Here is a 17,524-nt window from a genome sequence, read left to right on the forward strand (position 1 = left end):
TTTAGTCTGTTATGTCATTATATTGGGGTGAAGGTGCGATCGAAGTGGTACCCTTTTCTGCCTATCGTTTGCTACTCGTTGCTTGCTTGATTACATGTTCAATGGCTAGCCATTCTTTCTTGATTTTTGTGCTGCTTGGCTACACTTTTTTGGGTGTCTTCTTTTGAGTGTTGTGTTGTGCCGTGTCTTGGTTTTCTTTTTTGTTTTGTTTCGTTCTGTTTAAGTACACTGTATTAGGACAACTCGTTTGATGTAGGTTTTCTGTCGTTGTTGCTCTTTAGCTCACCATTCTTCGATTTAGTCTTTTATGCCATTATATTGGGGTGAAGGTGCGATCGAAGTGGTACCCTTTTCTGCCTATCGTTTGCTACTCGTTGCTTGCTTGATTACATGTTCAATGGCTAGCCCTTCTTTCTTGATTTTTGTGCTGCTTGGCTACACTTTTTTGGGTGTCTTCTTTTGGGTGTTGTGTTGTGCCGTGTCTTGTTTTTTTTTTGTTTCGTTCTGTTTAAGTACACTGTGTTAGGACAGCTCGTTTGAGGTAGGTTTTCTGTCGTTGTTGCTCTTTAGCTCACCATTCTTCAATTGGTTGAGCAGTGTTGTCTCATAAAAAAATTATTAGTTGAAATTAACTAATATTATATTCTTTCCACTATAAAAATATCAATTAAATATTTGCACTCTAAAAAGAGAAGATTGTCATCGCCTCAGCTTCGAGTCTTCGACTAGATAAATGTGATAGAACAAAAAAATATAAAGTTTGTTTGTCTAGAGACAAATTTAAAAGTCACAAGCAAAAACAAAGGACCCAAAAAAAAGAGCGTTATTTAAGGTAATTATCTAAATCGACTTTTTTTTTCCTCATGATTTTCTTAATTATTGAGCGACAAATAAAGAAATTTATTGTTGTTATGTAAACTCAAAAATATTCCCTGCTACAATACTCTGAAAATCTGTTTATTGGATTGTATGATTAATAGTGCTAATCATGATCATATGAGTAAACTTAATAATTTCTGCTGTATAAATAGTTGACTATGATAGTTTAATTGTGTATTAAGAATTTTTAACAAATATGACGGCGTGTGTTGCTCTAGGTATAGGACCACCTGATTGACGTACATTATAATTAAAATTAAGCAAATTAATAAGCATGGAGTACTATTCTTCCATTAAATTGTGTAGTACGTTTAAAACTCTACAACCATGTACTACTCCCTATATATTCTTCAAGTATATTCTTTTTCCTGAAAATTATTTACATGCGATAGTTAACATCGATCATTTAAATTTCAATTAAAGATACGAGGGGTAAATCGTGCCCAATAAATTTTATGATAATTAAGACACAATTGCAATAATTTATTTGGATTGAGAGTCTTAAGACTCAAAAATCGACGAGAAGTTACATTTTGAAGGTGCACCATTTTTCAAACCGAGCCAATAATAATAATAATAATAATAATAATAATAATAATAATAATTATTATTATTATTATTATTATTATTATTAGGAAGCGCTACTCATGAAAATTATGATTTGTATATTCATCGCAATTAGAGATTTAACAACTTGTGCAACATGTATGCACAAATAATAATTTATTGGGCAATTTTTTTACTATTTGTAAAATTTTGTGCAAAATGCTAGGACGACAAATAAATTAAATAGTATGAAGATGAAGATTTTTTTTGCTCTTCTTTAAACCCACTTCACAATATTCTCCAATTTATATTATCTCAATTCAACAATTTTTACTTTTTGAGATTTAACTAATTAATTCCATTTAAATCCAAACGACTTATTTGGAGTACATTGAAAGGATGGGTTCATTAGCACGATTTTTTTATTTTTTTATTTCGCTCGCACATCAACTTCTAATATACATTGCGACTTACATTATTTTCAGTGAGATTTTATGTTGCTTTTTCATTTTATAATCGAAAGTATCTCTCTAATATTATAACTAAATTAAAACGAAAAATCTCAATGGATCAGAATCAATATCATTAATTTGTCGTCTTAATTAATATTATTGGTGACAACTTCTAAAATTAGGCAACATGCACAAGTCAATATGTGTAGACTGTTCCACATATAGGCTTTATCATTCTAAAACTAGTTCTATAAGTCCAAAGACAGTACTAATAATGCATGTTTGATTAAAGTATGCTTACTTTGTAATTTTTTAATTGTAATTTGCATAAACGATCAAGTATATTTCACAGAATATGCCGTTATGGACAATTATTTGATCTTAAAATTAGTTGTAATATACTAATATATAGTAGGAGGAACAACATGAACTCAATCGATTTTTATTGCAAATCAATAAATTAATTCAATCGTGATCTTCTAAGTTAAATTAGTACACCTCATTAATGAGCAGATAGCGCCTAGGATATTTATTTTCTGTTATTGTTAGGATGCAAACAGTCACAGTCAGAAAATAAGTAAAATTGCAAATAATATATAAAAGTGCTATTTTACCTCCATTAATATAATGCTTTTAGAAAATATCCTAAAATACATTTTGAGAATTTAGCGCAAAATATACAATATCATATTAATGTTGAAATTAAGTGTTCATCTACCAACTCTAATCGATTGCAATCAATGGCACCAATTCATTACCTATTATATTGATTGATTACCAGCATATACGTACTACCTCCGTTTGCCATTAATTGGTTTAAATTGATGCGATTCGCACGAATTTTAATAAATGTAATAGAAAGTGAATGGAAAGTTAGTGAAATTTGAGTCATACTTTCATATATTTTATTAGTTTTATAATAAAATGTGAATTATTGAAACATGGAATTTATTATTAAAATCAGTACCAAATAAATAACACAATTAGTTAATCACAAGAAAGAACTTGATACTATATTTAATCGCTGCTGACGGAGAGGGAGTATTTAGTTAGGAAGAATAAAGTTTCACTTTTACATATCAAAGGCTACAGTCTAACATGTTTATTTTTGTGATGCACATGATAACTATTAAGTTGGAGACATTTATAAGTGTTAGTAATTAAAAAAAAAAAGAAGAAGAAATGATGACACTATTGATATAATTTACTGCACCGGTTATAGACTTACCTAAATTGCTTAACCAAATCAAGATTTTACTACATTGAAGATTGTATTTAACAAAGATAATTACCATGCAAGTGCTGATAAAGTGATATTTATGTAATGGGTTGATGTTTGCTACATCAACATGGGCCTAAATCCCTCAAGCTTTTTTAATGAGGGTCGAAAATATTTCAAATTTATTATTTATAATAAATTAAAATTGTTCTGAACTTTAGTTTGCATTTCAAAAGGAAATATATTTGTTTACACATTAACTCCTTAGGATCAAATGACTCTTGGTCCAATAGGTGAATTATCTCACATAAAAATGTGAAATATAAAAATAATAACTGAACCTAGCTAGAGAGTTTGATTAGTCTCTCTTTCACGTAGCGGACACACTTTAATGAATTAGACCGTACCTAACTGAACCTTGTAAAATCTAGAATACTACCAGAGAATTTCATGTTTCAGCCGAATGCAGTACATCGAAGGGGACGAATGACTCACATATGAGCGGACATGCACGATACATACATAGTGTTGAAATATGTGAATATATAGTACTAGTACAAACTACAAAATGAAAAACTAAATAGCCACAATATATCGCATGATGAAGTATAAACACTTTTTTTTATGATAAGCAAACGCTCAAGCCACAAAATGGCGAGCTACAAAAAAGGAAAGCCAAAAGGCAAAGCTGCCAAAAAAATGAAACCCTCTACCTCACAGAAAAGGATCCAAAACAAGCAAAAAAACGACCTAAAAAAGCAGCCACACCAAAGATATAAACACTTGCGCGATACATCCAATAAGATTTTAACTGCACTTATATTAGAAACTAAAAACTATACAATTTTCATTAATTCTATTTAAACTAATTAACATCTGTATTTTTTATTTTATTTTTGGTATATGAGTGGTTCCATTGGGATAAAATAAATAATTAAATTTGATTTTTATATTAGTTTGATTTGGAAATTGGAATGAAGTGTAGTCATTATCTAATTCTAGCCATTGTGGGTAGATCAAGAAAGTAATAATGCAAATGATTCGAAGACCAAAACCAAACGTGCAGGCCATTGTAGAATATTCTCCTCCCAACAACCACTGATTTTCTTTGCTTACTTCATCTTACCATTAATCTATGGTTTCAAAATCTAAGATTTTGGTAGCTCAATATCCTTTTATAATAATAATATTGCTAGTGTCCCATAAATTTATTCATGCATTTGCATGTTTTTTTAATGTCTAACGTCATTTTATTAAACCAAGATCGTGCGTTGGTTGTATCGCTGATCTGGCGACATCAATAATAATAATAATAATAAAAATAATTTAGAGTGAAATAATCATGATATATTTATATGATCTTACATTTATTACTATAATAATTTTACAATCAGGATGTTTTTTAGTCATTAATTGGTTATATTTGGCCTACAATTGAAGTAATCATTAAATTTCTTAGTTGAGAATTGAATTTTGCCTGCTAATTCACAACCATAAAACTTCTTAGTCGTTTTCTTTTGTTAGGAATTGTTTTAATTATTATAATAATCGAATGCATATATACTTTGAGTGATATTAACTCATAACTTAAGTATTCCTTCCACCTCCATACATTCTATTACTGTGCAATGTAATTCATTTAGTGAGATATGTATATAGTTTTGTTTATATTACGATCGAAATACTCGTCTAGATACTCAAGCCGGACATAACAAATTATATATAGCATGATCACGCAATAGTACTATGTCTTGAAAACTATATTTAATAAATTCCTATTAATGTCATAAATTCTTGTAGCTTGTGGATTTCTGATGGAATATTTCCTTGTGCTTTATTATGTATACATTATAATTTTGATAAGAATATTAGGACTTCAATATTGTTTCTTGGTCCATTTGATAGCTTAAAAACAAGGTAATTTTCAAAAGATGTTGAGAAAATCTTATTCTTTGGAGGTAAGGATCATGGATTAAAGCTTGTTGTCCGAATTTTCCATTTCTACTGAGTCAAGTGAGTAAGGAGCTGCCCAAAGTCAGAAGATGGCCAGGAAAAATCGATAAACCATCACTTTGTTGCTAAGGTGACTCTTCATTGTACTCTTGCCTTCTGATTCGCTATTTGAGCGCGGGTTGTTGGATGTTTGGGTGTTGCATATATATATGTTGTCTCTTATAATCCGGTCTTGTTAATTTGAGTGTCTTTTGATTTCGCCATAGTTTTTTATTCTGATTGTTGTTTTTTGTTTACTTAACTCACTTCGGTCTTCTTTATTTCACTTTCTCATGAAAAAACAATAGCCTACCCGATCTCCGTTAACCCTAAGACATAAATGTAGAGATATTTCGCTTTTGGCAAATATTAATATTGATACTAATTCAAAATAAAATTCGCTCTCTTAGATTTTTTTGTTACAACCTCAATAGTCCGGACCTTTGGTCGATATTAATCATATTATCGATAGTTATAGTTCGGAAAACAATTAAACTGCTCAACATGCATTATTTTAACAAATATTTTTAATTAAGTTATTCTAGTTTATATAATTCCAATCAATAAATTACACAATTTTGGAATCTCCAAAAGTAGAATAAACGACTAACTTCATGGGAATGATGGGGTATTTGTTTTATAGTTTGAACCATCTAGACATTACAATATAGAAACTAATTGAGAGAACTCATTAATATTGTTTGTATAATACAAATATAAAATTGTTAATAGTGTTTACAATTACCAATGTTGACAATGATGTAATCCTATATAAAAATGATTTCGACGCGTATTTGAAATCGAAGCAAGAAAATCGGCGAAAATCTTGGGGGTCTAATGTTTGAGGGAATTAGCAACTCGATTTCGTTTCTTCTTTTTTATTATCATTGCTTTTTTCCCTACTTTTTTTTATGGGTTTTGCCTTGATAAATTAGTTGACCATTTTTGCCCTTTTTTCAGTGTGATTGAAGGTCGTCTTTATCCTATGTTTGTTGTCTTGCGATGTTTGATTTTTCATGGATTCAAAATTCGACTTGATAGAATATTTCCATTCAATTACTTAATATATTTTCTACTTCAATGTAATGTTAAATGGTGAATAATTCATGAATTTGAAATGGTGATTTAGGTGAAACCAGCTGACTCGAATATTACAGCGGACTTGAATATGAGATCTTTAGCTTCAGACATTAACTACTCTATCACTAAATCAATATGCACATATATAATGATTAGAATTTTAGTTTTACCATATATATAGTTTGATGATTTAGGATAAACCTTCCAATTCAACGTTTGTGGGATGTAATAATAAGCTCAATAGTAATCATATTTGCTATGCTAACATATGAAGTACTACTACTAATGTCTAATAGTCGACCAGGTTCAGTGAATCAGCCAATAGAAATGTGAAGAAATAAAATAATCTCAGTGGATATGGCGCCATTAATGGAATCCCTCGTACTATTGTATTGCATCACAAAATCAAAATATTTTTGGCTCGTTATTATTATAATTTCAGTGTTTACTTTGAATTATATGAAAAATAATTAGAAAAATATTTAGATTATGTTCTCTATTATTAATTCTGATGAATTTATCATTTAAGTTATTGATCACTTTTTTTATCATCCAACGTTAATTCAGAAACAGAATAATGAATTGGCTTTTTGAATTTCTCGATATAAGTGTCAGAACAACGCTGTTTGGAGATCTATCCGAAAATTAAAATTATAACAAAATCCGAGAAAATTCTTTCATTCTCAATTATCCAAGCAAGAACTTTATGTAAGAGTTTAAGAGCATCCACAACCGTACTCTTACCAGCGGCACGGTTGTGGGCCCGGGCGGTACTATTCATGCCTGCTCTCTGTCAAGAGCACAACACCCACAACTGTGCTCTTCCGCAAGGACGAGCACAATTAATATAAAATTCAATTACACAAAAACATTTTCATAATACTAAAATTCATTAAAAAAACCACAATAAAAATAACAAATTACAAATAAAATAAAAAGACATAATTAAAATCCTAAAAATTAAAAATTACATAATTAAAATACTAAAAATTAAAAATTACATAATTAAACTCCTAAAAATTAAAAATTACATAATTATTGGCTAATATAACCCGAGGAAGACTACGCATCCGGCGGCACCAACCCCAATTGTTTTTGGATATGAGAGATTGATGATGAGAATGGATATGAGAGATTGATGATGAGAATTGTGTAGTGAAAGTGTGAATTTTTTGGAGTGAAATTGAGGGTATTTATAGATGAAAGTGTGTATTTTTGGGGAAAAATGGTTATAAACGGATATAATTTTTTGGGGAAGTGAAAAATTTTTTTTTTATTTTTTATCGATTTTTTTAATAAAAATCCGATTTTTAAAAAAAAATAAAAAAATGTTTGAAACCAACGGCTATGCCGTTGGCGAATCAGAGACCGCCACGTGTGCGTCCGCTGGCACGGACGTGCTCGATACATCGAGCAGCGCCGTGCCAGCGGCGCGGTTGCAGCGGTGGCGGTCCTTCGCCTTGCCGCTGGCACGGACGGCGGTGGCGCCAACCGCCACCGCTGCGGATGCTCTAAGCACCAAAAGAAGAATTGAGATTTTTTCTGATCGGAGATCAGAGTGTTTTTCCTTGGAGATGGGAAATCTCGAAATGCAAGAACCTTCTCCAATTGGAAAAATATCTTCATTTTGATTCTTGGCATGCTTAAAATGAAAATGTGCTTTTGAAACATTTTCGAGCAATGCTAAAAGATTACAGTGACAAAATAGGACTCTTTCTTAGGGAATAAACTATGATGGATAAACCTTAGCTATGCAAGCTCTATGTGATGATGACTCCAATCTAAAACTTATTAGATGAATGAGAAGTGTCTTATCGATTAAATTGTACTTCATTGTCTATTAGGGATGATGCAATCATTATATTGTTTAAATAAAATAAATGGTAGTATATTTCTCGGAACCCTCCAATCATGGCAGATATCCAAGAGTATTAACGTTAATGATAATGCAAAATTTCTATTTTTCAATAAGCTTATTTTCTATTTAGGTTTGAAGGATTGGAGACAGAAGCTAAGTATAAAATGATTATGTCTGCTCATAGCTTTCTTAGTTATTATATATCAGTCTCACACCCCCACGATCACTTCTCATCTGCCTAATATATTTATGTATAATTTTCTTTGGATTAATCATGACCAGAATTGTTTAATATTTTAGACAAAGACTTGCACGTTGTGTGCCAGGTGTCGCTCCAATAACCCCAATCCGAACATTATATTTTGGTTAAATTTCTTGCCATCAACAATAATTAAATATTAACCATATGTCACTCAGTTACTCATTTGATTAAAAGATGCTAGTCCCTTGAATCACAGTTTTTAGTTAAATTCTAATAAATCATATAGTAAAAGTTTAAAAATAAAATATTAAATCATATATTTTTAATTTCTCAATAAAAATATCTTTGATGATGCTGAAATGAAGTTGTTTAATTAAAATAAGAAAGGAACTGCGAAGAAAATAATTTAAAACTTATTTGATTCAATTAACGTTATTTTTAAGTATTATCAGAAGACGTCGTTGTGTATACTGGTGGACTGTGAAAAATAAAGTGTGACTTTATTACCGAGTAATATAATATTAATTTTCATTCCCGCTTTGAGCTTAATCTGTTGTTTTAAGTGCCCCAAAGGTTGCATATTATTAATTATCTTCATTATTTGCTTGAATCAGTCCTCTATGAGTTGTCACATATTTAATTCTTCAATTCTTTTTTTTATGTCACTATTTAACTAAGATATTTAAATATTGGTATTATCGTTTACATACCTCACCAATAATTGGATAGCTACAACTATATATAAATACCTGTACTAGTTTGTGATCAACACAAGGCAGTTTGCAATTAACAATTCTCATATTCATTTTCCTGACTTGAAAACACAAGAATTAATATGGAATACGAAATGCCTCAAGTAGAGTGGAACGGAGTGATGTGCTCAGACGAGGAGGCCGAGTTCATGTCGCAGCTCCTAGGGAACTTCACTCTCCCGAATGAGTTCCCGGCCACTTTTCCGGCCAGCCGGGGCATTGATGAGGCCACAATGTGTTCATTATCACAAGGGAGTAGTAGTGGTTTTAGTAGTGGCTTTGATCACTTCCCCTTCTCCAATCTCTCTCCACACACACCTACTTCTCTCCCTAACAACAATTTGATCACATTAATGGATTACTGCACCAACGATTTCTTGAACCGGGACGACAGCTCACAGTCGTCTAAACACGAACAAACGATGAAGGTCGAGGAGAAGATTAGCCACTCCAAGAAAAGATCTCGTGTCCCTTGTCAAGTAAGTAGTGCTAGGTTCAAAACATAATTTTTGCACTAATTTTTTTAAATTGAATTTTATTTTCTTACATTTGATGCAATGGCAGATTCCAAGGAGCAACAAGAGCATGAAATGCAGCAATGAAGATAACCCTAACATTAGCAGCAATGCAGTGGTTTGTAGAAAGCAGCAGTCCTCGAGCAGCTGCTGCTCAGAAGATGAGTCGAATGAGGTCATTGGGACGACTTCCTGCTCCGGTTCCAAGGGCGGGCGGGCTCCCAATCCCAGTGGCAAAACACGTGCCAGTAGGGGTTCGGCTACCGATCCACAGAGCCTCTATGCAAGGGTATACATTCTCAAGTGAACTAATAAAATATTATTTTTCCTATCATAAAGAAAAAAAATAGTCATTGCGACGTAAAAAAAGGATAAAATTAAACGTTCTAGCGATTTTACCCTTGCTATTATAGTAAACGCAACTAATCACGAAATTTCAAATTTATTCAAATTTTATGCAAAAAGTTATGCACACACTATTAGTGATTTGAATCGCCTAAAAATATATTTTTTATAAAATATAGAAAATACAGCTCGTACCAATATTTTTTCCTGGATTCGTTCCTGTGTTAAAACGTACATTGATTTACTCGTGCAGAAAAGAAGAGAGAGAATCAACGAGAGGCTCAGAATCTTGCAAACCCTAGTCCCCAATGGAACAAAAGTAAGCATTGCACAAATACAATTTCATATATATGTAAATATAACTCTTTTTTCCCAAGGAAATGAGGCTAAAAGAAATTCCGATTTATGATCTTAGGTTGACATCAGCACGATGCTGGAAGAGGCTGTCGAGTACGTGAAGTTCTTGCAACTCCAGATTAAGGTATTTGCGAAACCCTAATTTTATCAATCTAAAACGACGAAGTTTTGTTTGGATTTGTAAGTTGTAACACTTTCGGTTTATGCAGCTGTTGAGCTCCGATGATCAATGGATGTATGCTCCGATTGCCTACAATGGCATGGACATTGGACTCAATTTGAGACAACAATCTTCGTGAAGAAAACATATCAAAATCTTTGATGTTTTTTTTTTCTTTTTATTGCATGAAGATTAAATAATTAGTGCATAACATAAAGAGCGGCGGGTTGTATCTGAGGAAGGCTTATAATATTCATCATTCTTGTTTATTAATTGAAACCAAAAATCACTGGCTCATGTTTGAACTTCATGAATCGGACATATGTTTTTTTTTAATTTTTAATTTTTTTAATTTTTTTTATGGTGAGAGCCATGATGATGGAATTGTATAGGTTGTGATTAAACAGTGGGATTACTGTTTTGTATATGTATAATAGCTGGAATTTGGTTTTATACCGTGAGTCAATTGTTATTCTTTTGTACTACTACTATTAAATTGTCATTTTATTGCATGCCATTATTTGTGTCTAGCTATTTGATAATTGTGAATTTGTATTTCCCAAATTGTGTGAAGCACATGAATATAAAAACATATTTCTAGTTAAAATGTAGAAAGTATTGTTATCGTGCAACAAACAATGCATGATTGAATTTGAACTATACATAATGGCGGCTTGATTGGGGAGATTAGGGTTAATTTATGTTCCTTTTTCCCTCTTACATTGAAAAAACAAATAAAAATGAAAGCGCATTTCGTTACTTTTCAAAACTGAAAATTTTGTACTGAGATCTTAGGGGAAAAATTAAAACTTTGGGAATTAAAAAAATAAAATAAATTGAGGACATTTTGTAAAAGAAACTAAAGTTTGGGAATTAGATCCATATGTTGTTGGGAAATAAATTCACGTAAAGTAAATATGCCATTATTTTAAGTTCCGATAATTTTTTCAAGAAGTTAAAAATTCAAATATCACCCAAAACAATTTTGTTTACACTCATAAAAGCATCATCTTTCTTATATTTACAGGTTTGTTCACATGCATAATTCGACGTGTCGCGTTGAATTCAATTCAGGAGAAAATCAAATCCGTAGTAATCAAGTTTTAAGTCCGTGAAAAGTACCAAATTTCGGTCATTATTTGTGGTTTTAGGAATAATTACTCCTATAATTAATTAGCTATCATTCTTTTTTGAGAAAAAAAAGGGCATCTAATAACACCATGTTTTACATATTTGTATCATATGCGATCACTGTAACAAATTTACCTTATAAGGACAAAATAAACAAAATAAATAGAGACATATTACTTGCATTGAAATCTTTAAAAAAATTGTCAAAATTGAGGGTGCAAAGAAAAGTACGTGGTCTACGTTGAAGACACAATTGTCCCTTACACATTAATCTCTCCTTCTTTTTTCTAAGAATGCTTTTGTTTCTTAATTTTAGTTGGGATGCCAAAATTGAAAACTCTTTCGTCTTGAATTGACAAAAAATGTCCTTAATCTTTCATGCACTATGTACTTATAATCCTTACTACAACACAAAATACCGTCGAGAACATTTTTAATGCACTCAAGGACGCTAATTTGTGTTTCAAAATATACTACCAACGGTTCAAAAAACGTCCTTATTATTGGTGCCCCAACTAAAATTAGAGGACGCAGATGTAAGCATCCTAAAAAGCAAAAGATTAAGTTAATTTGTCCTAAATTGTTGTTATTATTTAAAATTTTAAACGCAAGTACGTCTTAATTTTTGTGTCCTTAAAAATAAGTTTTTTGTAGTGTACGTTAAATATGTGGATCGAAATCTAATTGAACAATTAAGGGAGATTTTCGTACAATTCTTCCCCTATACATAAAGTGATAAGATAATGAATATGAATAAATAAGAACGATATATGTAAAGACTATATCGATGATTCAGTCATTTGTCGATCAATCACTTGTAACTAAAATTACGTCGATTGAGATTGGAACTTGTTGAATTGAAAGAAGAAGAAAAAGGAAAGACAATAAAAATGTTAGAATCTGCGCTCTTTTGTAAAGAAAAAATAATCGAAAAAAGAAATTTTTTTAACTCCATTCATAAAAAAGTAAAACGAATAGAAAAAATACTCCTATATATCAAATTAAAGATCTTTAAATGATCTTTCATTTAAAATACATATGGTATTTTACCCGGAATAAATAGTATTAAAAAAATCTGTTTAAATGAGGAAAAATAACAAGAAAATTAATTGAGATGTAACTAATTGGAGATTTTGGAATTGTATATAAAAAATTAAAAGGAAGTGTTCTGATCATGTCAATGTTGTAACATTATTGCAATACAATACAATACATCATCAATATAAAAAGGTCAGTTTAGCTAGGTTTGGCTCGGATAGGAATTCTGGGTTCATGTCATCATTATTAGAATATTAAAACTTAACAAATCTGATACTATAAAATTAATCAAACCGTTCAATCTAGATTCAAATCTATAGTACTCATTCAATTAATTCCAGATGATTTTGATGTCCACACACCACACTCACAAGTTATGAATCTTGGACCAAGTAGTTGATCAAATGGTATCTCATTAATTAGGATTGATTATTATGATACTAATCATTCATCCATATTAATTCAACCACCAGTCCTTATACAACTGAGATTTAATTTTATTTGACCTACATTTGTACGTACACGAACTTGTTTAAATACAATAATCTTGATTTTAAGCAACAATTAAATCTGGGCTCTAATTATCAAGCCAGGAGGGGGCAGCCCTGGCAGTTAAGAGAACCTAATTTCCTCTTAAAATCAATACTTTTTTTTAATTGTAACTGGAGAGGAAAATGAACCAATAAGAATATACGATCTGGACATATTAATAAAGTGTGAATAAATTCTTGATTCAGATTTGGACCCATAATACTGATATGAAAAAAGTATCTCTCCATGTAATATTTATAGACTTTCTCATCAAGATCCATGTCTTAATGTATAATATATATCTAAATAAAAAAAATAACCGGCAACATGGGTTTGATTAGTTATAAAAATGCTCCACCAATGATTAATAAATGTAGACATAGATATTCCCTTCAAATACAATATCATTATAATGCATATGAACTACACTTCATCAAGTTCAATAATAATAATATAATTATTTATTATTATGAGTATTCGATATTCATTGAAATGGTAAATTTATAAGCCTTAGGATCCCAATATTACTAAATTTAAATTTGTGTTTAGCACATTTGAATTTTAGAAAACCGTCATTTACCCCATTCATTCTTGTCTTCTTAAATCAGCTAGATATGGAACAAATGTAAGAGCAAGAAACTGTGGTAATAAACTGATGAGTAAATATATTTCTCTAAACAATTGGGGAAACCAGATTCCACAATATACAAATCAGTCGAATCCAATCTCATCATCAACTTCATTCATTCATTCATATCTCAACTCATTATTTATGTCATGAGTAATCTTGAGATATCTACATATTCATATGCAACAAGTGTTCAACATGAACTATTCAATTTAATAAAATCAAGAACATCTTGAGAAGTTGCATATTATTAAATGAGTTCCAAATTGTCCCGACTTATCCGTGCCATTCTTATGTAACAACCCATTCATTATTAACTAATGCTACCTCCGCTCCTATCTAGTTGAGACGTTTCTTTTGGATACAAAGATTAAAGAAAATGTTTTTAGTTAGTTAAGTAGAGTGATAATAAAATAGGAGTGAGAAGTTAGTGAGATTAAGTATAGTGTATTTTTCCATAAAAGGAAACAAATGACTAGATTATAGTGAGACGGTCCAAAAAAATACAACTCAACCATAGTGCGACTTAGGAAGTAAATCATGTTTGACTCTCTCTCTCTCTCTTTCTGTGCAACAAGAAACATGCTATCACGATGAAGACACACTACCAAGAGAAGAAACAGAAAAGAAAAGGATTGAATTGATTTAGGAGGCACAAGCTGTCACATGCTACCAAATCTTTTTCTTATAGTAGCAGTAACCTCAAACACAATACTGACTCAAACATGTCTGCATATTAAAAGACATCAGGTTGATTCTCATTCCAACTGTACATATCATTCAAATAATATGTAAGTCTTCCTTCAAAGTTCAAACCCATTGTTGGAGGTGGAAGGTCAGCTACACGAGCCCCCACATCACCCTTAACTTTCAAGCACATTGCATATTATTGAGATATATATTCACATGTAAGTCATTTCACACCGAAAATTAATGTGAAGTAATTAAAACCTAACATGGTAATAAACAGATCTCTCATTCACACACTTACTATCACCATTTGTTTTAGGATGAAACCACACTAGGGTTTGGTTGATATCCCCTTCATGGTAGAAGAACAGATCAACTAATATAGTTATAAAAACCTATTCCTTATATTTTAAGAGATTAATTAACATAATTTTCACACCTTTTCAATGTGGGAGAGGATACATCTTGTTAGAACACATCAGTACTTAAATTCAGTACCTAATGTATCGCTCTTTGGATAACAACAAACACAAAGAGTGATGAAAACAGATTACATTTTGGAAATCAAGCTATTAGACTTAGTCTAAGATATGACTCATCAATTCATATCTTTTACTTTGTATCATATCTGTCATATACTCAGGAACAAAACCATTTTGTCGTCACCAAATAATCCACATGTTGTATTTCAAATCTCAGAGTTTGTCCCTCAAATTATAATCCTAAATGAATAAATCTATGGTGCTATGTAAAATATGTTGATGTTGATTGTATATTGTGTGAGTTCATTTTCTAATGTCTGTAGGGCATTGCCTCAGTGCGTGTAGCGTCTATATTTGAAATCAAAAATTTCCAGGACATGAAAAGAAATACCAATTATAAATTTCATAATACTCTGTTGAATTATAATTGGAGCCTTTAGTTCCAAATCCAACATTTGGCACCACAAAAGTATTTGGATTTTGGATTTGAATCAAAATTTCAAATCTCTCAATTCCTCAATTCGAATTCTATATCCAAAAATTATAGTATATGATTCTAGTTGCTTGTATGTTTTGTTATAAATTTCTTGTTTCTCCAATTTATGTAATAGAATTTATTATCACTTGGTTTGTCACATGTACACCCAATATACACACTATGCACATTACTCATACTAGATGCACACACACTACACGCGCATTGCTCACAATATACACATTGCCCTGACGATTAAGTAGGAAAGAAGATGATGGAATTCTTGTCTAATCACGCTCGGTCGATTGGGTGTTGAAAGGCGATTCTTGATTGCAAGTATTACAACATGTCGTTTTATAATAGGCGTGGTTTCAGATTTTGTAGTATTTTAGCTCTTGAAAAATTGATCATTTGGTTTGTTTGATGAAATTTCGAGTGGTGAGTTGTTTTTCTTTGTTCTACACAGTGCCCTGCTCGGACTGGTAGCGGCGCGTTGATAGGACTAAGAATCCTATCGTAGCAGAGAGTACTTCGAGCAACCTATGATTCTCAAACTTGAAGAACAAAAGCGGCGAGAGAAGAGAGATATTGAAAATTAGGGTTGAGACAAAAAAGTATTTTATTACTTTAATTCTCAAAGGACTCGATCTATGGGAATTCTATTATATAGAATTCCCCCTGCTTGATTCGGACAATACGATTCGGGAAAGAATCAAGAAGAAAACCCGAAAAGATTTGACTCTATCTTGCTATAAAATAATCGTTCCAAAAAAAAGGCAAAAAAGAACATAAATAAAAGGAAATAATCAAAAACAAATCTTCATGCATTAGTGAGACACGTAATCGCGGTATTTCGCTGGCTTCGGTGCATTCCTCTTTGGTCTTTCCTTCGTGGGCTGCAAGGTTGGCTTGGTCTTGTTGTTCCTCTTGGGTTGGGGCTTGGTTTGTTGCTGAGTTGCTGCTGCTGATGCATTTGCCGGAGTCGGGGTAGACGCAGCAGGTTGCAAGGTTGGGATGTGTTCTGGAGATGAGTCCCTATCACGCGTGCTCTGGAACATATACTTCTTCCCTCCTTAAATTTTGTTGCATTTTTTTCATTTCCGTCCGTCCCATAAAAAATTTGTCACATTTCACTTTTTACATATAGTGGACCACTGGAACTCATATTCACTAACTCATTCGAACTTTATATATATATATATATATATATATATAGGGATAGGGATGTATTCATTTCCTTTTTGTATCTTTTCTCCTATTTCCTTCTTAATCTCAGCCTTACGATTTTGTCATCCGACGGTTAGATTGGTGCCACGTGTCATTTAATAATGCAGATTTTCAGTTGAATAATGCACACCGACTAATAATGCACCATTATAGTGTAATAATGCAGATTTTCAGTTGAATAATGCACACCGACTAATAATGCACCATTATAGTGTAATAATGCAGATCATCTGGACCGTTAATGAATGAGATCTAACGGTCCATATTAAGAAGAATAAAGGATCTAAGTGATGAATAGGAGAATAACACTCCCCGGTATATATATATATATAGTTGTGATCAATTGAGATTTTTTAGCCTAATTGAGAATTGAGATCCATTATTAGCCACTCATTTTTATTAAATGAGTGGTCCAGAATTTACCACATGGAAAATATTTTTACATTAATTAATTGTGAAAGGGCAGAATGGTAATTTCATCATACATTTGATTTAATAAATATTTTTTATTTTTTAAAAAAAATTAATTTTTTTTTTGATTTTTGATTTTTTTTTTATTTTTTTTTATTTTTTTTGTCAACTACATATACAATTCATGTCAACTACACACATATAATGTCAACTACATATACAATTCATGTCAACTGCACATATATAATGTCAACTACATATACGATTCATATCACCTATACACATATAATGTCAACTATAAGCTGTTGACATTTGATGTGCAGGCTATTGACATTTGATGTGCAGGGCTATTGACATTTGATGTGCAGGCTACACATCGTAGTTGACATCGCGTGAAAATTAAAAAAATTTTAAAAAATTTTTAAAAAAAATAAAAAATAAAAAAATAAATTTTTTTTAGTTGTTGACATTTTAATACGAGTTGTTGACATTTGATATTCTGGCTATTGAAATGAAATGACGATAATACCCTTAGTTGATATAATCTACTTGTA

The 17,524-nt window shown here is 31.3% G+C and overlaps 1 protein-coding gene across 1 annotated transcript; it reads left to right on the plus strand.

Moving 5' to 3' along the window:
• Window positions 1-9,075: 9,075 nt before the first annotated feature.
• Window positions 9,076-10,496, plus strand: LOC121754815 (transcription factor bHLH84-like). Its single transcript, XM_042150115.1, has 5 exons — window positions 9,076-9,459; window positions 9,545-9,784; window positions 10,094-10,159; window positions 10,256-10,321; window positions 10,407-10,496. Exons 1-5 carry the CDS (start codon window positions 9,076-9,078, stop codon window positions 10,494-10,496), a joined length of 846 nt encoding a protein of 281 aa, XP_042006049.1.
• The last annotated feature ends 7,028 nt before the right edge of the window (window positions 10,497-17,524 follow it).

Source organism: Salvia splendens, chromosome 11 (genome assembly GCF_004379255.2).
Source record: "Salvia splendens isolate huo1 chromosome 11, SspV2, whole genome shotgun sequence".
NCBI lineage: Eukaryota > Viridiplantae > Streptophyta > Magnoliopsida > Lamiales > Lamiaceae > Salvia > Salvia splendens.

What these genes read in the sequence shown, in the direction of transcription:
- LOC121754815 (XM_042150115.1), top strand. Translation starts at nt 9,076, where the DNA reads ATGCCTCAAGTAGAGTGGAACGGAGTGATGTGCTCAGACGAGGAGGCC. An exon ending in GATCTCGTGTCCCTTGTCAA is followed by an intron (nt 9,460 to 9,544) that starts GTAAGTAGTGCT and finishes ATGCAATGGCAG; the next exon opens with ATTCCAAGGAGCAACAAGAG. An exon ending in TCTTGCAACTCCAGATTAAG is followed by an intron (nt 10,322 to 10,406) that starts GTATTTGCGAAA and finishes CGGTTTATGCAG; the next exon opens with CTGTTGAGCTCCGATGATCA.